This window comes from Pezoporus flaviventris, unplaced genomic scaffold, assembly GCF_033815535.1.
Source record: "Pezoporus flaviventris isolate CSIRO_AGI_PZ_B2104156 unplaced genomic scaffold, CSIRO_AGI_Pfla_v1 ptg000031l, whole genome shotgun sequence".
NCBI lineage: Eukaryota > Metazoa > Chordata > Aves > Psittaciformes > Psittacidae > Pezoporus > Pezoporus flaviventris.
The window spans coordinates 10,057,770-10,079,378 of record NW_026892579.1 but is presented as its reverse complement, the minus strand read 5'-3'; the positions used below and the strand labels follow the sequence as shown (position 1 = coordinate 10,079,378).

The window sequence follows — 21,609 nt, the reverse complement described above, 5'->3', positions numbered from 1 at the left end:
CCTGACATTACACCAGATCTGGAGTGCCTGCTCTAAATGTCAGGACCTATCATTTTGATAAAAATAATATCTTAACATGGACCAAATATATACATATATAAAATTACTTTTTTTAATCTGGGGAAAAAATGTAAACAGCCTATAGAAGGCATGAAAAATTTCGTATCGAAGAGCTGGCTTGCCAAAGACATAAGCAACTGGAAAACTGTTATATAATGGGAAATTTTTAGACAATTTTAGTAATGGTCGACACAAACACACCCACTTATAACAAAAAACAGTTCATAGAAATATTGCAGATAAACCTATACACAATCTCCAGGAAGTGCCTACTCAGACCCTGATTCAGCTGGCATAAAGCAAGACTAGTGAATGGGAGATGATAACATCGGGGGAGAAAACATAGCATGGTTGAAACAAACACCAAGAGAATAAATGTGGAAGGATGAGAAACACAAGGCAGCACAAAGCTGTGGGACTAGAACACTCTCTCTGTGTGATAAAATGAGTAAATGTAGTCTCTGGTCTGAGTAGTAGTTAGGTGGAATAGGAACAACCATTCTAGGTCTAACGCTAGTTTCCAAAACGCTGGAATGTGCTAGAGAAGCTGTTACCCAGAACATCAGCAATTCCCCCCCGACAATCAATGTCTCAGCTCCTTTTCAAATGTTCAACGAATATTTCCCACAGTTGAAGACACCATTAGGGAATGGGGAAAAATGGTATTTACTGAATGTTTTTCTTTCTCTTTTTTTTTTTTTTTCTAACTAAAGTGAAAAAAAATCAGTAGATCTCACTAGAAAAATAGTATATTTATTGATTTTTTGACATATAATCATGAACTACTCCAGAAATTATTTTTGCTAGCAGCACAACACAGACTAAACTGTTTTGGTTTGCTTTGCTTTGGGTGGAACATACAGTGCTAAAAGTTAAAAGTGCTTTTTTCAGCACTAATTTGTTTTGCAAAATATCTTCAGCGCCTTTTCTTTTTCACGAGGGATGGCAGGTCATTTTAACAGGTCACCCAAGAAGAAAATCTCGGACCTCACGAAAATGCCTAGAACTGTTTAATCTGTGTAGGAAGAAACAAATGTTTCACCAAGCTCTCAGGGGAAACCCCATGAATGAGCCCAGTGACAAAGATCCCGAGAAATGGAAAGTAATAGAAAAGAATGTGCCATGATTTCATAGCCTTTCAAATTTTGTACATCAGTTATTTACTGGAAGAGTTCAATTCTGCTTATGTTCCACATATAACTTGCTTTATAAACTTGCTATAAAATTAATTATGCCATATGCTGAGGGTACAAAAACCACGCAGGTGGGTAGGTTTCCTCTTCTGCAAAAATATCTCAGCACAAACACCAGGGAGCAGGAAGGAACTCTTCCTCATCTATTACAAATAAACAGAAAATTACGTGAGAAATCAAGTTCTGACTATGGTTTTGTTTTTTGTTTTTCAGAAAAGATCACATTATTACAACGTATAGCTAGAGCTGTTTTAGGGTAATCTAGCTATATATTGAGCTACATTTATTTATATTTATATGCACATAGAGTGCAAATATTTATATGCACACTAGATTTTAGGTAACAGAGTTAAATATTAGGAGTGCTAACAAAATGCAGCTACTTAAAGCTCATCTGGAAAACATGAACAAAGTAACTTTTTAGAGCTGCACCTGGATCTGCACCTGGATAAGTCTGTCCTGGTTTTGGCTGGGATAGTTACTTGTCTTCCTATTAGCTGGTGCAGCACTGTGTTTTGGCTTTAGTCTGAGAGTAAGGTTGATAACGCACCGATATTTTAGTTGCTGCTAAGTAATGTTTACTCTGATCAAGGACTTTTCAGTTTCTGATGCTCTGCCAGTGAGGAGGGTCACAAGAAGCTGGGAGGGAGCAGAGACAGGACACTTGACCCAAACTAGCCAAAGGGGTATTCCATACCACAGCACATCATGCCCGGTATATAAACTGGGGGGAGTTGGCCAGGAGGGGCTGATCACTGCTCAAGGATGTGATGGGCATCAGTCAGAAGTGGTGAGCAATTGTACTGTGCTTCACTTGTTTTACTCCTTCCTCCCTATTTCTTCTTATTGTATTTTACTTTTTATTGTAATTGTTAAACTGTTCTTATTTCAACCAGTGGGTTTTTACATTTCCTCTGATTTTCCTTCCCATCCCACTTAAGGGAGGAGGGGTGGGAGTCAGCGGGCTGCAGCATGGTACTTAGCTGCCAGCTGGGCTTAAACCACAACAGTCCACAAAGTCTAAGTGGGTCAGCATCATTTGGTGACTCACTGCACAAGACTCAATCGTGAGCCTTGAAAATATTTCTCTGTGCAATGCAAAATCTTTCTCACCTACGTAAGGCACAGTATCTGAAGGCTTGAGGCCTTCAGAGCCAAAGCTTCTTTAATCTCAGGCTAAGATCACAGAGCAGAACTCTGTATAGATTTTTTTGTGTGTGAAAAAGAAGTCAAAAAGCAATGCACAGTAAGTATTTTAGCACTAAATGGGCCCTTAATTGCCCACAAAAAGTGCTGATAAATTCTTGAAAGTCTTACAGAAGCCTCAAAAATTAAATCCAGGAAAGCCCAAGTATGGGAAGTTGTGATCAAGGCTGGCATACTAATACCTAGTGATAGAAACCTACATGAACTGGGCTTACTACAGAGCAGGAAATAAGCAACTCAAAAAGACGCCCTTTGCACGTGCCCCGTGTTTATCTCTGTCCCTTAATACAATTGCATACAGTATCCACCTCTTTGCTCCCAAAAACCTTTTAAACCCTTTCTACAATTTCAGCCAAATTCAACATGAAGATGCTAAGTGTCATGAAAATCAGAGGTCAGATAAAAGGGACTGCTAATCTGTGTCTGCTGGACACGGAGAAAAAACGGTGTGACTTCACCAGTTACACACTGCTTAACTTACCACTTGGCTAATCCTTAGCACAAGTGCCTGGTAAACTTGCTAACGTACACACCGCTGGGAACCATCTCCATTTCAGTAGTGCCTGTGGGAACTGTGGAGTGCTGGAGCCTGTGCAGAGGGGATGGGTGGGAAAAAGATGTGGAACACTAATCCATAGGTACCCCAGCTTAGTTAACCCTGTTATTTCAAGAACAATGTACTACATACACTTGGATGAAACCTGTCCATGACGGTACATAAACTATCATTGGGGATAAACAGAACGTGCTAGAAGCCTCACGTGCTGGGAAAAGAACCCAGTCATGGTTCAAGACAAGTGGAAAGTGACAAGCTCCTGACAAAACAGTTGTACACCAGACGCCTGCTTTGCTGATGTGGGCGGCACATCATGAGGACTAAGACACACCACCAGCATGTCACGGCTGCAGCAGCTGGTGTTCTGCTGGACGAGATCCTCCACACAAGAGCAAAGCACTACCGGCCCGCGGCATTTTGCAAGCACACAGCAGCGCAAGCGGACCCGACTGGCGAGTCCAGCCCTCGTTGTGATGGAGCCAGATGCAGCCACGGGAGCCACATGACCTCCACCACGCGCGCCGGCGGTGAGACAAGGAGGTGCCTCCACGCTCTGTGAAGGGAGGAGGTTGGCCGGGCGCGGTGAGCGGGGCAGGCCGTGCGGGCGCGGCGGGAAGGCGGGCGGCGAAGCAGGGGCAGACCGCGCCGCTGGGGGGCGCTGCCAGGGCAGCGCGCGGGCGGCTCCCGGGGGGCGCGGGCGGTGCCGCCCCGCCCTCCGGCTCGCGCTGCCCTCGAGCGCCCCCGCGCGTAGCCGCCTGGCTTCCTCCCTCCCGCCCGCCGGCGGGGAGGGCGGCAGGCAGCGGGCAGGTGCGCGGCGGCTGCGGCGTGAGCCAGCGCCGGGGCCGTGTCTGCCCGCCACAGCCGCCGCCCCTCCTCGCTGGATGCCGCCGGCTTCCCGGCGTGAACACCGGTTCCCTCCTGCCGCTGCGGCTGGCTTTCTCCTGCTCCTCCTCCGTTCCGTCCTCCCAGCTGCTCGGGAAGTCAGAGCCCTCGGGGGTGCCCGTCGGTGGGTGCGCGCCCCCAGCCCCTGCGCTCGCTTCCCCACCGCGGCAGCCGCAGCCCCGCTTAGCCCGGCCACCATGGCGTGCGGGAGGTAAGAGAGTTCCCTTCACCTCTCCTCCGCGGGTATCGTCCTCCCGCTGGCGCCGCACCTGCCCGGGCGCCCCGCGGGTCCGCCTCCCGCCGGTCCTGGGCGGCTACGGGTTGAGGGGGATAGTGGGGGCCAGGTGTCTTTTCCTGGTGCCGGAGGAAAAGTTGCGGCTGGCTTCGGCGAAGCGACTCCGCATTGTTGTGTTTGGGCGCGGGTGTTTCCCTGCGGGCGGCGGCGTGGCGGGTGTACTTCCGGGTTCGCACCTTTTTTCCCTTCGCCGCAGCTGCTCCGCGTCTTCTCCTCTGCCCTCGAGCGGAGCCGGAGCCCCCAACCGCTGGAGCTGACAGCTCGGATATCAGCACCTGAGTAGCCGCTCCCCCTCCAGGACGCGGGATAGGGAGTGCGGGGCCGCGCCGCACGTCAAACGCGAACAATAACAGTCGTAGTAAGGGAAGGGTGAGGGGACGGAGGCCCCCCACCCACGCCGCCGAGAGGGGCGCGAGGAGTAGCGCTCCGCCGAGACTCGCCTGCGCCGCGGCGGCGGCCGGGGCCGAGATAACGGCCGGGCAGCGGCCGCGGGGACGGTGCAGCAGCCCGACGCCAGGGGGCGGCCGGAATGCGGCCGCCGGGTGGCGATAACCGGCCGGTGGGGCGGGCGGGGACCGACGCTGGGTTCCCGCGGCTCGATAGGCGCAGCGGAAGGGGAGGCCGGAGAGTGGACGGACGGCGGAATGGAACCCCCTGGGCGGCGCGTCCGCCGTGAGGCGGCCGGGGAGCGGAGGATGGGGCCGCAGCGGTGCGCCCCGAAGGTCGTGGGTCTTGGCTGCCCTGTGGTAACTACCACCGGGGCGGAGGGAGGCGAAGGACAGGGGTGGGCACCGCTACCGGGTGTCACGCGCGGCGCCGTATGCGTGGTGCGGGGGGTTTTAACATGAGCGATGTCGGGGCCGCCATTTTGAATGGCTCCCTGCCGCGCCGCAGGGAGTGCGGGGTCGCAGCCGGCCGCCAGTCGCGGCCGCCCCGCGGAGCTGTGAGAAGAGGGCCAGGGCGGTGCGGGGAGTGCGTCCCGCCGCCGGGCGGGATTTGTGGGTAACGGTCACATGTAGCCTCACGGCTGGCCCTGAGGTGGAGTTGCCGGTGCCGACGGGTCCCAGTGCGAAGGAGGACAAATAAAGTGCAGAAGTGTCTCCAAACGCCTCGTTTTTCCTTGTCTGTTTTCACGCCCAGGGGGAGAGGCGGCAGCGGAGTCGGTTTGGCCAGTGGGCGTTGTTGGGGGGGGCGGGGGGGGCTGCCCGCGGCGCGGCGGGAGGCGGAGCGGCACCTCGGCGGGGGCTCCGCCGGCCCTGCGCTGCCGCTGGTCCCGCATCGCTGCTGCCCGTGCCTTGGCGAGCGGTCCGGAGCTGGACGGCGGCCGCTTCACCCAGCTGCCGAGGTTGGGCTGCAGTAAATCGTACAGTGGGGCAGGCGAACAGCTGGTAAAATTGTAAATTAAATTGAAAATAAGCGAACAGCGGCAGTGTGTGTAATCATTTTGCGCAGGCTATTAAAAAATACAAACCCGAAGTATCTGAATCTGCGAACTCCAAGGTTAATTTTAAATATCTCTTGGCTTTGCCACAATGGAACTATCCATTTTAATATGATAATTTGATTAATTTACTTTTTCCCTTTTAGCAGTTCTTACTTGTTAGTGGCTGTGAGTAAATAATGCATAACGTTCTTATAGTCACGGGATGAAATAGTAGTGTGCACTCTGATGCCAGCGTGTTTACACACTTCACGCTTTTCCTTTACGTAACTGATGTTGCTGCTGTTTTTAAATAGGCCATACACAGGGCTGTTTCCTCCCCCCCCCCCCCCCCCCCCCCATCTAATAGCTTGGTTTGGAATGTCACATCTTGCATGGAAGCACTATTAATTATTGCAAGTATGGACAAATGCCCTGTCACAAGTCATCAGATACTAAAGAAATAATTATAGTTACATTTGGGTTTGTTTCATTTAAATATAGCTATATATAGTTTTAGTGGTATCTGTAATACTGTGCTAAAATGCAGGAGTGCATTTAGATTGATACCTACATGCTTTGTTTTACAAAACTAATTTATTTTTGAAACCACACTAAAAAGCACCTTAAAGCTTCACAGGATACAGCACTGACAATTTTGTTTGGAAAACTATTTCTAAGATACGTAACTAAGCCATGGTTCTTTAAAGAATGATGCAGTTTTTTACCCCCCTTGGTATAGAGGAGAAAGAATCAATATTGAATTAAATTACTACCTTAGTTATTAATACACCAGGAAGCCAAGTTTCCTTTGCTATAGTGAAACAAATCATATATGTAGTGGAAAAAGTAGTTATTACAGCTGATATTTGTCCTGTGTAGTAGTTACAAAAATGCAGCTGTAGTAAAAACTGCTTGTGTGTGTATGACAATAGCTGTCTTTGTTTTTATAATACATTCTGTAGAGGGCATGTGATGCCATCTCAGTTTTCAAAAACATAAAAAAAAAAAAATTAAAAATATATTAGTTATCATGTATTTATAAAATCAGAAGAGGAAAGTGGTGATAAATAAACGAAGGCAGTGACCTTAGACCCTGTCCGTCCTAGGCCTGAAAGGCTATTGCCCGGGCCACTGCTAGGATGCAGTGGCAGGTCACCAGCAGTGCTTCAGGTAGAACCCCCGAGCACAGAAGTGGGTTGTAAAGACCGAGCAGTTAAGATATTTCTGCCTCCTCTTTTAGTTCTTTTTCCCTTAACTGGCCGGTAGTGTTTCGTTAGAACCGCAGCTGGAGCCTGCGGTGCGGAGCGCGCCCTCGAGCTCACGGGCGAGGTTCCGAGCGGGGTGCCGGGGGGAGGGATGGTTCCCGGAGGAACCCCGTTTTCCTCCGCCAGCACCCTGCCTCCCCCTCCTCCCCCGGGCCCTCGTGCGGCGGCGGCGGGTCCCGGGCAGCGGCCGCCGTGGGCGGTGGACGGGGGGGTGCCGCGCCTCCGCTGCGCCGCTGGCCGGGGTGCTGAATCCCGCGGCCATCTTGGTGCCGGCTGGAGCCTGCGGCCCGGAGGTCCGGCCGGTCTAGGGCACGGCTGCGGGCTGCACTTGAGTCCTGTGCTCCGCTCGGGTGTGCTCGCGTCCTGCACGAGCGTTCACGGAGGGAAGTGGTGTCGCCAGAAGCCTTTGTGGAACCCGCGGTACCGCTCCGGTATTGAACGCCGGTAGTAAAACCAATGGCAGAAATACTGCAGTGTGCTCTTCTGCAGAAAGGGACCCTGACGGGAGAAAAGGGGGTTTTGTATGCAACCTGTGAAGCGTAATGTTACCCATGTAAAATGGAAGTGCAGCCAAAACCAACAACTAGACAGGCACTTGCTATTTGCTGTTTTTAACCACAGGTTGAGTTCATGAAAGGGCATTCTGAAAGCTAATATCAAAACAGCGTGTCATCCGTGAGAACAAAATAACCATTCCTAGTAAGGGGGCGGCTCAAGAAAAAACAGTTACCCATGAGCGGCAGCACCAACACAAACACCAGCTTTTTTCCCTTTCTTCCTCTCTCTAGGAAAAGACAGTAAATTTGGAAAGATGTGTGCTCTAGGAAATCTTTTTCTCTCTAAATTCACATCAGTGGGCTCCAGCATTTCTAGTACATTAAAAAGAAAAAAAAAAACAAGCTTTTTTTTTCACCACAGAGACAAGTGTTCATTTTCTGTAATTGCACCCTGGATGTTGCAAATGCAGTTGTGCAATAAAAAGCAAATATGCCACTCTGGATTGGTGTGTAGAGGCTAAAAAAAAGACAAAAACAGCTTGGGGTGTTTCACATGGGAGGATAACAATTTAAAAAAAATATACAGAGGTTTTAACATTATGCTTCTAAAAATAGAACAAATAGATATGCAGGGTCTTCAAATTAAAGGTCAGAGGTGACAAATTGGGACAAAGGTCATGCAGCTCATTTTCAAGCAATCAGTTTCTAGTTTTTTCATGCTTGAACAAAAGCTTAATTATACAGAAAAGCGAGGACTGTAATATTTAACTAGTCACCAGTAACAGAAATAGAGGTAGTTTTACACAATTCCCTCTTTGCTTGAATGTGGATGTATTGTGAAATTATTTGTGCTACTGGTAGGTCTGTCTAAATCTGTTTAAATACATTTTTAAATTCAACATCTAATAATTTACACTCTGTACACTCTGTATTTAGTATCTGTACTTGAGAACTAAGAGTGTGTAGCCATCTTCTGCTTTATCAGTGATCTTGGGGAAAAAAGGCAGGGGGGTGTCTATCCTGATAATCCATACTATGATTTCACAGAAAGTTAAATTGCAGGTCCATGCAGTTTGGCATTCATGCACATACTTACTATTTCTAACAAAGTACCTTGCTTCCCCAAAGTCCTACCTCCAGTCTGTAGCAGTGCGTGTGTCCCTGTGCAGCAATTACACAGACCTAAAAGCTGACTCTTTCATGAGTGTGTGTATGGGATTATCATTTTATTTTGTGCTGTGTAGTCTTTTTTCATGAATTTAGATTCAGGGTTCTTAACATTTTGAAAGGATTGTTTCAATCTTTATATTAATAATATCACATTTACATTAACCCATGTTGTCATAAATGTTCTGAAGGTATTTAAAAGATATTCTATAGCTAACATTTGATACATATTTAGACTACACACAGTATTAGGATAATGCCCCAAATTATACTGTTAAGATTTGTATGTTCACTAGTATTTTTGTATTGCATTGTAAGGTTTGCTTTTCTTTCAGACACTGTGTCTCCTGTACCTACTTCAAGTACTGATGTGTGCACTGATTTTAAAAATATTTTAATTCTTAAGAGATTGTGAGATTTTGGTTATGTATGACTGGTGTTTCTGTGTATTTTTTTCTGTTTGAATGAATGACATATCTTCACTAAAGTTTCTGGGAAAAAATGACCATTGCATTATTTTATTTGATTAGTTTTTCTAAGTAGTGATGTAGTCAGGAAGTATAACATACAGGACTGCTGTCCGCTCCTGTTAAAATGAGAAAAATATCATACCTCCTGTACTATTCAGGAAAAGTGAATATAGATGTTTAATGAGTGTTTAATTGGTGTTATATGAGTCTTTTACAGACACTCTGTTGTTTTAATTTTATAACCTTTGTTTTGATTGTTTTAATCCACAATATCCATAGCAGTATTTGGTGAGCATGTTATGAAATACAAGTGATTAAAAAAAAATCCACCTTTATTAACACTCACAAGTAATAAGTCAGTGATTTAAAAAAAAAAAAGACCCAAGCCAAGAAAGAACATTCTGTGTTTTGTAGGTAAATGGCATGTACAAATAAAACAAAAATTCTACGCAAAGGGAAAGTTACGTGAAAGATGTGTAAATTCTGTGAAAACAAGTATTAGTTTAATGTAAAACACCTCAGGAAAGAGGTCTGAGTAAACCATACTACAGTTGTTACAAACCCAAAACTCTATAGAACATATATGTATTTTTAATAAAACTTGCTGTAGTGCCATCATTTTTGAGGGGATGATGTTAAAGTCTTAATTGGTTGGAGTATTTTTATAAACAAAAGTTGGAAATTACACATTTGTTTACAGAACATATTTAATCTTGGTTTAATAATGGTTTTGCATTGAGGAAAAAGCATGTACAATTCTGGATTAAAAATAGTACATCTCTACATTGAATGTGAACAATACGCATACAATTTAGTAATCAGGAGCAATCGAGAAAAATTTCACTTTTCTTTAAACTAAAAACTTAAATACTGCATTTGCCTTTTTGCCATAATGGCCTTTAACAAGTATCTTTTCAGGGCTTCATTTTTGTTTTGTTTGCAAATAGTTCTCAAGTGGGGAAATAAAATCTTACTCTATAGTTTCTCATAGAAATAACTAAAATCAGTGATCAAGTTCTGAAAAATATGCTGATCTAACTATGATTTAAGAATTGCAGCTTTTAAAGGTTTTTTCTTTACAAAATACTGAAACCAATTAATCTTAAAAATACAAAGAAAAAATGTCTGAAAACAAATGTAATAAGATCACAAGGTAGTTTTCTCATTGTTTCATTTCCTGCATGGCAGATCAGTGTGTGGAATTTCAATGTACCCATGCTAACAGTAAACTGGGAACAAAATAAATACTAAGGAAGTAGAAAAACAGTAGTAGTAGGCGCTGGTGTGTTTTATTTTGAAATTGTGTATTTTAAAAAATTAATCTTTGAATCTTACAAAACACTGTTTAAAACATACTTATTTTACACTGCTTTTTATTAAATCATTATCATAGTTGCTTAATATATGTACATTCAAATGCAGACTATGTGAAATTGCAGGTTATACTAAAGTGCACTAAATATGAGAATTGTGTATACCTAATTTCAGCCCTTAAAACAAAAATAATTTTGTTCACCATGTTCCTTAAGTACATATTATTAAAGTTTGAATCTGAATAGTTTTAAATGCTAAAATAATTGTAAATATTAATGTAATAGTAACGTTTCACTTTTAAAGAGAAACTTTGATCCAATTTAAATAGCTGGTAGGCTTTCATTGACTCTGATTTTGACAACGTGGGGCTTATTACTCCCTTTCATCTCCCAAAAGAATCAGATTCATAACAACAGTGGAAGCATATTTTACCTTTGTCTCTTCCTTTTCTCACTGTAGTCAAATGACTGTCTCACATGCAGTTAAAAGGTGCATAACAGGATGTTTGATACTCAAGAATGTGTACTTTATTTCTAAAAAACTAGGGTTTGCTTAGCCCCTTTTTGGATCTCAGGAAAGCAGACGTGGACTATTGCCCAGCTATTTTATTTACTTCAAACTAATTACCTCCTTCAGATGAATGACAAAATTGGGTGAAATTAGTAAAGAAAGATTGAATTATAATTTGCTATTTCTTCAGTTAATTTTCTTGAATAAGTATTTTTTAAATGTTTTGGCATCTCACATACACACGCTTTTATCTTCACTTGATAGAAAAATATTTTCATGGTGTAAGAAGAAAGGTATGGAAGAAAAGTAAAAAAAAATCAGAATAGCATCAGAAAAGCTTTCAATTCCTGCCCCCACCCCCACCCTGGGGTTATGGAAGGGCATTGACACCTGAGTGCACAATTTCAGGAAATTTTAATTTGCCTTCTTTATTCATTTCAAACTAACTATATTCTACTGAATAAAACAAAAAGGAAAAAAAGAATCAAAACAATAAAAACATCTCAGAATGAAATTCATTATTTACAATTGTACGTTAAGGAATCCATGTAAATACTCTTAGCTTAATTCAGAGTATGAGATAACAATAATTTGTTATGTTTGAAATCAAAATACTGTGTGCATAGTGCTTCTACCAGCAGTCAAGAACCGTAAACGGGAATAAAGCATTAGCTAGTTTTTACTCACTGGTTCAAAAGATAGATGGCAAAGTTTGTTAATTACAAAATGCATTTTCTCAGTTAATATATCTGACCTATGTGTGTGCATAAATTTAAAAAGCTGATGTTTTATGCTTGGGTTCTGTACATGGAGTTTTAAAATTTGTATATGCTTGTCAACATTCATCTCTTTTATGTCTTCACTACTGATAAGTAGAAGAGTTCCTTTAATACCAGAATGTTCTTCCCAATTCCCTTGCATCACTGTCATATCTGTTTGTTATAAAATAAATAGTTCTTCCGCACTCTGATTGTACTTATAGTATCCAGAATTCTTTCAAAAAATACTGCTGGCTTTATTCTTTGGAACCAGTCAGTCCCTGGCTGCCACTGAGAGTGAAAGAAACAGGTTTAATTTTTTTCAATTTTTTTTTTTTTGGAGTAAAGCATATGACATTTAAATGGGGTAACTATGTATGTCTGCTTTACATTCATCCAAGCAGATTATGTTTCTGCATCTTTTTGGCAGCAGACTTGCTTAAGTGAATGAATTCAAAACAATGATTATCAAAGAGAATTATTTTCTTTTTAAATAGGTATTTTTATTTTCCATTGAAAAGTAAGTTGTCAGAAATAACCTATATAAGGTATTAAGTGAATTACAGAATGTGCTACCTATAAGGAAAGGTAGATTACTTTTGTTGGTGGGTCTTTATTGATACTACGGATACTACTCTCTTCATTGTATTTCCCATCCTGCAGTTAATTCCATGCGGTGTTCTGTTGCATTATTTTTTGTGCTTACTGTTACAGTAGCTTTCCACATGCCACAAATACATAGTTAAAACAACAGTTGCTTTCAAAGCAAGTAACTTTTTATGTAAAAACCTCTTACTCTCTAGTACATAAGTCCTAAAGTTGTTTTTGGTTTTGTTGTTTTTTGTTTTTGTTTTTTTTTTTAGTTCAAGTAAATTCCAAGATAGTTTCAGAACTTAAACACCAAAAAACACTTTTCTGTTTTGTACAGCATAAGGAGGCATAGCAGGGTTCACCATGAGATATTTCAGATCCCAAAGCTGCTTCCATTTAAGTCAGGGACTGTTTACTTACAGCTTTTGGTAGGATGCAGTAAAATACAAGCCAATTAGTTTCTCATTTAAACTATTTAAATTGGAATGTTCTTCTGACATCCCTTTTGCCAAGTTTTGTGTATTGCATTGGGAAGCTGTTCATAATAACTTTATAAAAAAATGCCATCCCTTTTCTACTTAATAATCTGTTTATTTGTCACTCTCAAATACATAATACTTACAAACATGTTACGCAACGCGATACTGGAAACTATTACTTGTGCTGTTTCTGATATAATTTTTAAGAACAACAGTTTACCCCTTTGAGTCCCGACCTTGCTCCCCAAATACTTATTTTTAATCCCTTCATAAACTAAAGCAGACTACGTGCCAAAGCCAAGAACGTATCCTTTACTCTATGCTTGCATATTTCATTATGTTGCATAAATAATGCAAGTAAATCTGAAAGACACAAAAGGCACATAGCTACAGGTTGGCAGAACAAAGCAGCAGACACAAGAGAATGGGCTTCAGTGCTTGAAGGTGTAAAAACAAAGCTAGGTTTAATACAAGGCAAAGAAGTCCACACAATTCCAGTGTAAAACTTAAGTTATTACAGAAGAAGAACTGGCAAGAAGAAGAGCTTGCCAGTGGTGTTGTACTGAAAAGAAAGATTGTCCCATCCCCTTTTCTAATTCCTGGTGTTCGAAAGGATTCAGGATAACTGGCTGTAGGGGCAAAGAAGTTAAGAGAAATTCAATTCTAATTTGTCTTTGTTGATTCTTCTGGCTTTGTTCACTCCAAGTAGAATATCCTGGTTTTTTTTTAGTAAGAGAGGAGGATAACTGTCAGGATGTGCTCTTATATTTGAAGAACTCATCTCAGTTTTCTTTAAAAGAGAATTTGATTTATATCTTAACAGGAGAATAATGCAATTCCTTGTTGATTTTGTGTGGGTTTTAATTAAAGTAGATTATTCAAAAGATAGTAGAGGGTGACGAGAGGCTTGTAGCAGGTGAGTTTGTGCATGTTCCTATCTGTTTATCTCTCATTGATTAACAAACTGGACAGCCTAAGCAACGTCTGCTGCAAAACCCAGGTCTTTTCCTTCATGCTTCCTACCATCTGTGTCACTCATTTTGTGTGTGATATTCTTATTGGCATTATACAAAATAAGCCAGGTCTTGCTCAAGTAGATCAAAAGTACACCTTTCATCTATCACCTTTGATCAAGTCACACATCTGTATTTTTATGACTGTTTTTGTTCGATTAAGTTTTAGAATTTAGTATTATTACATATTATGCCCTGCAGTTTTATAACTGATATAATACAAAGCATTTCTCTAGTGATATAATAAATCAGCATTGAGTTACATGGAAGAGTCCTGAAGAATCATTTGGGTTTGTTTTTTAATCGCATACAAGGTATGACTGTTTATTTTGTACAATTTAAGTGTAGTAAAGACAACTCACTAGTTCTTAGGTTACCTACTGCAATTAAATATTGATAAAGGAAACAAACAGCTTGCAATATTGTGCAAATCTGTGTTTTTCCCTTCTGCTGTCATCAACTGCATTTTCATAGGAGACTAATGAAAGGCAGTCCCTTTATGGATGCTTGGGGGGGGGGGGAAATCAGTGGCTGATTTTTATCTAATGCCTTGTTTATCTCATTGTGGTTCTGATGAGCTAGGTAAGACTCAAACAGTTAATAAGTTTACAGGTCACTTCACAGAGTCAATGCCCTGGCATTTTATGGCCTCCTAATGAGCCGTTAAACTGGAAAAGAGGTAATTAAATATGGTACTCTGGTACAATGTACACAGTACTGACTCCAGCTCTCTGATTTTAGGTTCCTCAGAAGATGATGAAGTCATTCAAGAAGGTCTCCTCAGGCTCAGGTCAGTCTTTATAGCATTTTACCTGGCTGACTTTGTATATATAAAACTGAGTTACTGCAGCACTTTTGTCCCACCGGCTCTAATGAGTTCTTGAGGAAGGGTGAGTGGCAGTGCACAGGCTTTAGAGTTCTTGCTTGACTCAGTTTCTGTAAGACAAATAAACAATTATATAAGGAAAGTTTATTTACAGTAACCCACCATCAGATACCTGCTGTAAACCGTAAGAGCACACGCGTCTGTCAGGACGCTGTTGGAGCACCACCACAACATGCCATATGTACCGATGGCCATGTACATCTCAGTCCCCGACTAAAATTTTACGTCATTGAGGTACTTTCATGCCTCTCCCAAGTTACAGCGCCAGTGGGGCGTTACCGCCGCGCAGCCCCCCGCCCCGATCGCGACCGCTTCCCTGAAGCTTAGCTCAGCCGACAGCGATGCCGGCCCTTCCCTGCCTTTCCCTGCCCGGGCACCGGCGTGACCGCCCGCGGCGGCTTATGCGCGAGGTGGCGGATAGGGGGCGCGGAGCTCCCCGCGGAGCAGCGCTGCCTACCCGAGGGAGGGGCGTTCATCCTGAGCATACTTGCATGCTATCCGTGCCCCGGCTCCCGTATGACGGGAGGCGCTCACTGAGGAGGCAGATAGCCCGGGCCTCACGTTTTACCTGTGTGTTGGGGCGGGAGGAGCTCCCCGTGCTACCGGCCGGCCGTGCGGCGGGCGAGAGCCCCTGGGCGGGGACGATGCGCGCTCTGCTGGGACACGCACACAGGGAACCGACCCGCCCGCTTGTCGTCCTGCGCCTACATGGCGGGAGGCGAAGCGGTGATCGAGCCGTTAGCCGCCAGCGCGGTTACTTCGTGCGACCTGTCCCCTTGGCAAGAGCCGGTTTCCGCTGCAGTTTTAGCCCTGTCAGACGGGTTCCCACGTCGACTATTTAAAGCCTCCTTAAATCCGCCGGGGAAGCGGTCGCTGTCAGTTGCAAATGTACAGCTGAGAGACTGTTAACGTACCTGAGACCACACGCTGTAGCTGAGCTCTCGGAGTGGTGCCTCCCGCGTTTTCCTGCCCTCGGATCTAACGGGGTTAGAGCCGTTTCTAGTATATTACAAACTCCCCTGGCCGGCCGCCGGCGTTGCCGGGAGGGATCCGCGGGAGGCACGGTGGACCGTGCAAGAGGGCTGCGCGGCACCGAGAGCCGCCGCGTTCCATTTCCACAGAGAATACCAGCAAAGCGCGTCTTCGAAACCGCGCTTTGGCCGTCAATTGAAGTAGCGGCGCCGGTAAACCGCGGTGGGATCCCGCAGCGAGGGCATCCCCATCTCCCTGAGTGGAGCCGCGCGCTGCGCCTACTTCAGGAGTAATGGCTGAGGCGCGAGGGGGCAGCCGTTGGGGAGGGGGGGTGTGTGGGGTGTGTGTCCCAACGGCTCCAGTCGGCGGGCGGGATGTATGTGAGAGATAGGGGCGCCCGCTGCGCTTTAGCACGGTGATTCCCGAAAAGAGCCGTCGGCCGGGACGGGGCGGCCCGAAGGCACCGTTATAACACCGGTAACTTCATACTCCCCAGATGCACGTCGAGCAAATCCCGTCCCTAGCGATGGGAAGTGCGTAGCTGGGTCGAAACTGTTTCGTTTAAAAATATCTTCAAATAATCCTGCGGGAATAATACGGAGGGTAACAAGCGTGAAATAGGGAAAAGGGGAGAACCGGGCGGTGGCAGGGCATGACCGACCCTGCTCCCCGAAGTGTGCGGGAGGGCGCATCGTCATATTCCCCGCATTTTATGACGTGTCGCACAACGGAACGAGGGCGAAGCCCCGCGCCGGGGGAGGGTCGCGGGGACGGAACCGCCGCGCCTGCGGCCACTGATAGCGGCCTCGCGCCCGTTGGGTGCCCGGCCTTCGCTCTCGTCGGCGCCCCAGCGGGCGAGGAGCGATCGGAAGCGGCCTCTCCGGGCCGGGGCGACCCGCGCCCTCGAGCCGGGCGCTTCGCGGCGGCGGAAAGGGAAGGCGGGTTTGGCGCCCAAACTGTAGGTGAGAGAATTTTGGCGGGAACGCTGAGCAGAGACCCCTGTCCTGAGGAAGCAGCCGGGAAGTCCCCTTTGCCTCCCGCTGGCCCTCCCTCCGCCTTGGGAAGAGCCCATTTCGATAGAAAACGTGTAGGAAGCACGACGGGCTTCCCATGCGGTCAAGAGTCAGCGGGAGCGGCGCGCGCGGGCTGGCGCGGTCCAGCGTGGGGCTCCCGCGGCGTAATGCCACCAACCGAAGGAGGGGTAGAGGGGGGGAAGCAGAGTGGCTCCAGCGGCTTTCTTGCGCGTCCTGCCTGCCCGCCGGCGAGAAACGGTGTCTGTGCTTTGATATGGGAAGTCGGGGCAGCACCCCGAGCTCTGCTTTCAAGTGTAAAAGACGCGTTTTGTTTCAAATGCGCGCAGGTCGGTCGTTTGGTTGGCTTCCCCCGCCCCCTCCCGTTTTGTTTTCTATGGAAGTGGTGGTTTTTTGTTTTCTTGTTTTGTTTTGGGAAACAGAACAAACTAGAGTTAAGACTTAGAAGTTTTAGGAAGGTGACAGGAAATTCAAAACCACTGGGTTTGGTTACATAGTTTCAAGTGAGTCTTTACCGTGCATTTAAAAAGACAAGGATTTCAGCTGCCTACAATTGTCTTCACCAAAATTAGCATCCCTTTAGAGAAAAGATAGAAATATCTTTTTTAATATGTGAACTATTAACCATTAAACTAATTTTTTTCAAGAGCTGGCTTGTTCTGTAGGGTTTTTCCCCGTCTTTATCCTCTTGGCTGCCCCCCCCGATCTCCCCCCCCCCCCGATCCTTTGCAAATGAATTTTGGAAAAGGGTGTTAGTGGGTTGGGTTCTTTTTTCTTTTTTTTTTTTTCTTCCCGAAGAGTTCCCAGCTGGCAACAGCTCTCTACCTTCCACAAAACTTGAAAGGCTGATGTCCCTTGCAGGAAATGAATGAGTCGATAACATCTGACACCAGTGACCAGTCCAGTGACCCCAACCTTAATTCCACTAATACTGGAGGCCTGAAAATCTCAGTAAAGACCCATTGCAAATCTGCCCCTCTCCCCCACGGCCCCCCATTTTACAAAATCTGTATTTATTTTGCAATGTAAGAAATACTTTGCAACAAATATCTTTACATTCATTTATGTACGCAGTTTGTAGTCTTTCATTTATTCATCAAAGAACATATACTGAATTTTGTTTTAACATAAATTTGCTTACAAGACATTTAGTTCATTTAATAAACTTAAGCAGCTCGTTTGTATCTGCTTAACCAGTATTCTTGCCTCTAAAGAATTTATATACTAAATGTCGGTAAAATAACTCAATCTGAGAAAACAAACAAACAAACAAAAAACAAAAACAACCCGAAGACTTAAAACGGTATAAACCAGACTGCTTTCTGTCTATTGGGAGGGAAGGGGCAGAGAGAGCTTGTGTTTAATAAATGTGCCATTCTGCTACAAGAAATGTAGCCTTGGGCACTTCAAATAAGTGGTGTAAACTTTTTTTTTTTCCCATTATTATTATTTATTTTCTTCCGGTAACCTTTGTTGTTCATAGCTGAGTTTTCACGCGTGTTAAAATCTCGTACAGTTATTATATATTAGATGTCGTCCCGGTCATAAGATTCAAGCATATAAAATTACTGGTGATTTAATATTGTAAAATAATCGCTATTGTCGAGGGGGGAGTGAGGTTACAAGCAAAAAGAAGTGGTGTGTTGCACGAATGGGTAAGGCAGGTCAGTGTAGGAAGTCGACCTCCACTGTTGAAATAACCTATAGGAAATTTACGGTTGAAGACTGCAAAGGAATTTCAGGATTTAAAGCTTCTGCTTCACTTGCCAGGCTGGTCATATTCCTACGCTTTTGCACACTCTCTTTTCTTCCTAGAAAACAGTCAGGCTGAGCACCTGGGTGTTTCACACAGGAGTGAGGGGCTGGCAGGGGAATTTACGCTTTCCCGAAAGGCAACAAAAGGAGTAAACAGGCCCTGGGGGGCCAAGGCGTCCCCCGTAATTGGGCAGACTCATGGACGCCACTTCCCAAACAACAGCAAGTGCCTTGCAAATGCATAGCCCCTTGTGCTCAGGTTCTTCGCGGATCCGTTTGGGCTTTGGCTTTTGTTTGTGTGTGTCCTTGGGATAAGAGATGGTGCCGGGGTAGGGAGAGATTTTAATAAGAAAGAATTGAACCCAGGTTTTAACAAGGTTTGGGCAACGTTTAAAGGTTATACTATACTGGATGTAAAGTGAGGTTACATGCGAGGAGGTGGCGGTGAGGACAGAAGAGGCAAATGTGATGTTTTCATGCCTTTATCCGTACCTTTACACCTAAGGAGATAGGGAAAATGAAAAATAAAACGGAATCTCACCTAATTAGGGCTTAGTTGGGGTTTTTTGTTTGGTTGTGTTTTTTTTACGTTTCTGAAAATACTTTTTAAAACAAGCGTTTGGCCGAAGAGCAGCACTAGCGAGGGCGTGCTGGGGGCCGGCACCCGGTACTGGGGCGAGCCGAGGGGCAGCGCCGTGGTAACGGGGGCGGTTACCAAGCCCGTCCCGTGGCACACGCTGCTTATCCGAGTTGGATCCCCCTTCCCGCTGGCAGTGAAGACTTAAACCAGCAATCCCCAGTCAGCACTATTCTCCCCTCTTTGTCTTCTTCCTCCGTTTTTTTTTTCGCCTTCCTCCTCTCTAGCAAATCATTTTCTATCAGTCCTCTCCTCTCCTCGCTGCTGATAGAGGTTCACTCCAATACTAGGCTTGAAAGCTGGGTTCTTATTTAGGAAGTCATTAATCACATCCCCTCCCCCGGAAAGAGATGGCGGAGAAACCTGTGAAGTACAATTCCTCGCCCCATCCCCCTCCAGAAATGGTTTGAAACGCCAAACCTCCGCGCTTTCTGGGCCATATTAAGGTGATTCCGCCTTTCAGGCGCGCTTTTGATTTAAATGTGGGATAAATGATGCGCACCACAGCCGCCTCCCCGCGTACTTCAGCGCACGTCTGCGCACACGCGTGTACCTCGTCCGTCGGCGCCTTGCATCCTTGTGTATGCCCGCCCGCCCAGCCCCCCTGGCCGCCCGCCCCTGCGGGTGTGCACTGTTCCCAGGGCGCTTCCTACGTATTTGTGCGCGCACGGGAGAGCAGAAACCCCACGGTTATACGTCATCTCGGTTTCCCGTACGGACGCGTGCAGATTAGCTGTCGAAAAGGGAGGGGGGGGGGGGGGGGGGGGGAAGGCGCGTTAGAAATTTCTTGTTCATTCATAAATTATTTCGGTGTGTCAGCCTCGTTGAAATGGCGATTGGCTGCTCCTGCCTCCTGCCAACCCCTTAAGGATCCGATGTGAAATTAGTAGCAAGAAAGCATGTAATTGAGCGAGTCACGTGTGCGCAGGGGGCCAGAAACGGAGCGAGAGAGAAGGGGAAAAATCAAAAGAGGGAAAGCACATTAGACCATGCGAGCTAAATTTGCGATCGTTCAAAATCAGGATGTTAGATTAATGCAGAAGACCACTTCGATCCACAGGGAAAGTTTTCATCTCACGAGTTTGGAGCAGAGGGCCCGTGGGGCAACATGGCCGAAGGTTAATTTTCTTTTTCTATTGTTTTACTATGATTTTCGCTCTCTCGCTCTCTCTCTCCCTCTTCCTACCCCCCCCCTTCCCCCTTTTAACCCGACTCTGCATTACCCTTTTTTAGCAGCTCGCGCAAGGGGGCTTTCTCCAGCTCCATTGTTACCCCGCTCAGAAACTGTTCCGTACCGCCCACACCGATTCACAACTTGAAAAGCTTTCAGGGGGCTATTGTTTGAATTGTTCCTGTTTGATTAAGCACAGTTGCAGTGGTGGGATGAGAAAACGGCCGTACACCTGTCCCAAGTTGAATCGAAAGTTTATTCCAAGGAGGGATGGATCCACGTTGGAAAATAGTGGTTTCGGCGCTGCATGTGCAATAACCAGTTGTGCAATCTACCCAATTTTGCTTATTCTGTCTCCTCCACCCCTCCTCGGCCGACCTCCCCCTCGCCCACCCGGTCCTGCGCCTTGCGAGGAGAGACTAATTGGGCTGAGAATTTCTGTTGAGAAATGGGATCGGTCTTAAACCAGCAATATTCAAGTAAAGTATCGCGTTCCGTGCTGTTATGTGACTGAAAGATAGAGTTAAATGGAAAAATACACGTATGTACAGAAACGCGGGCTGCCCTGGGCAAAGAGAAGGAGAGCCTCCGTATGCAGTGTTTCCTCTCTGTAGCCTCCGGTGATTTTTTTTTTTTTTTTAAGTATTTTTGGGGAGAAGGTTGTTTATTTCAGGATTTAGGAAAAAAGGAACTATTTTCGCTTTTTTGATTTTGTTTTGTTCGCTCTTCCCCCCCCCCCCCCCCCCCCCCTTTCTTCTCTAGTAACTCCTTCATACAGTGGCAAAAGCATGTTACCAGAATTTAACTCTTCGCTTTGCATCTTGTCCCCCCCCCGGTCCTTGTCTTTCTACCCCCTTCTCACTTGCTCCCCTCCTTCTCCCTCCCCACCTCTCCTACCCCGCGCCTTTCCCCCTCTTCCTCAGCAGGGGCGAGTAAAGGTGGAGACGAGCCCGGGAAGTTGCCGGAGCAGGAAGAAGAGGAGGAATCCCAGGTTTTGCACGGAACCGGCCACTGCAAATGGTTCAATGTGAGAATGGGATTTGGGTTCATCTCCATGAGCAACCGAGAGGGAAGCCCCTTGGAGTCTCCAGTTGATGTCTTTGTACACCAAGTAAGACCCATTTTTGTCTTCCATCTCAGCCTGCCACATTTGGTTGAGCTCAGTGGGACTCCAGTTTCACATGCAGAGATGTAACCTGTTTTTCCTAGGTATTTAGGTACATCTGTAATTGCCTTAGATAGTAGTTTTGTTGGCAGCGGGCAATTTGAGTAAATAAGGTTGTTAGCTTGTGTTTTAGTCTCTGTGGCTGGAGGTTTGTGCAACGGGATAATGTTAGTTCTTCATATTTTCCTCCTTGGTTAGAAGCTTCTCCTTCTTGTTTCAAGCTTTTTGTTTCAAAGGCCACACAATTATTATTTTTTTTTACTAAGTTTATAATTTGTCACCAGCCTGATCAGGAGCAGATATGCCTTTCTGT

At 45.5% G+C, this 21,609-nt stretch overlaps 1 protein-coding gene across 10 annotated transcripts in view; it reads left to right on the top strand.

Moving 5' to 3' along the window:
• Window positions 1-3,997: 3,997 nt before the first annotated feature.
• LIN28B (lin-28 homolog B) overlaps window positions 3,998-21,609 on the top strand; it is a 100,180-nt gene continuing 82,568 nt past the window's right edge. For 2 of the 10 annotated variants that reach the window (XM_061460185.1, XM_061460183.1), the window contains exons 1-2: window positions 15,890-16,499; window positions 21,055-21,242. In XM_061460185.1, coding sequence (XP_061316169.1) covers window positions 16,190-16,499; window positions 21,055-21,242 — 498 coding nt within the window. In that variant the 5' untranslated portion in view covers window positions 15,890-16,189. Of the gene's footprint in view, window positions 4,109-12,734; window positions 14,470-15,889; window positions 16,500-19,710; window positions 20,079-20,241; window positions 20,611-21,054; window positions 21,243-21,609 lie in introns of those variants that run through there. The other 8 variants (XM_061460189.1, XM_061460187.1, XM_061460188.1 and 5 more) reach the window with 8 other exon arrangements.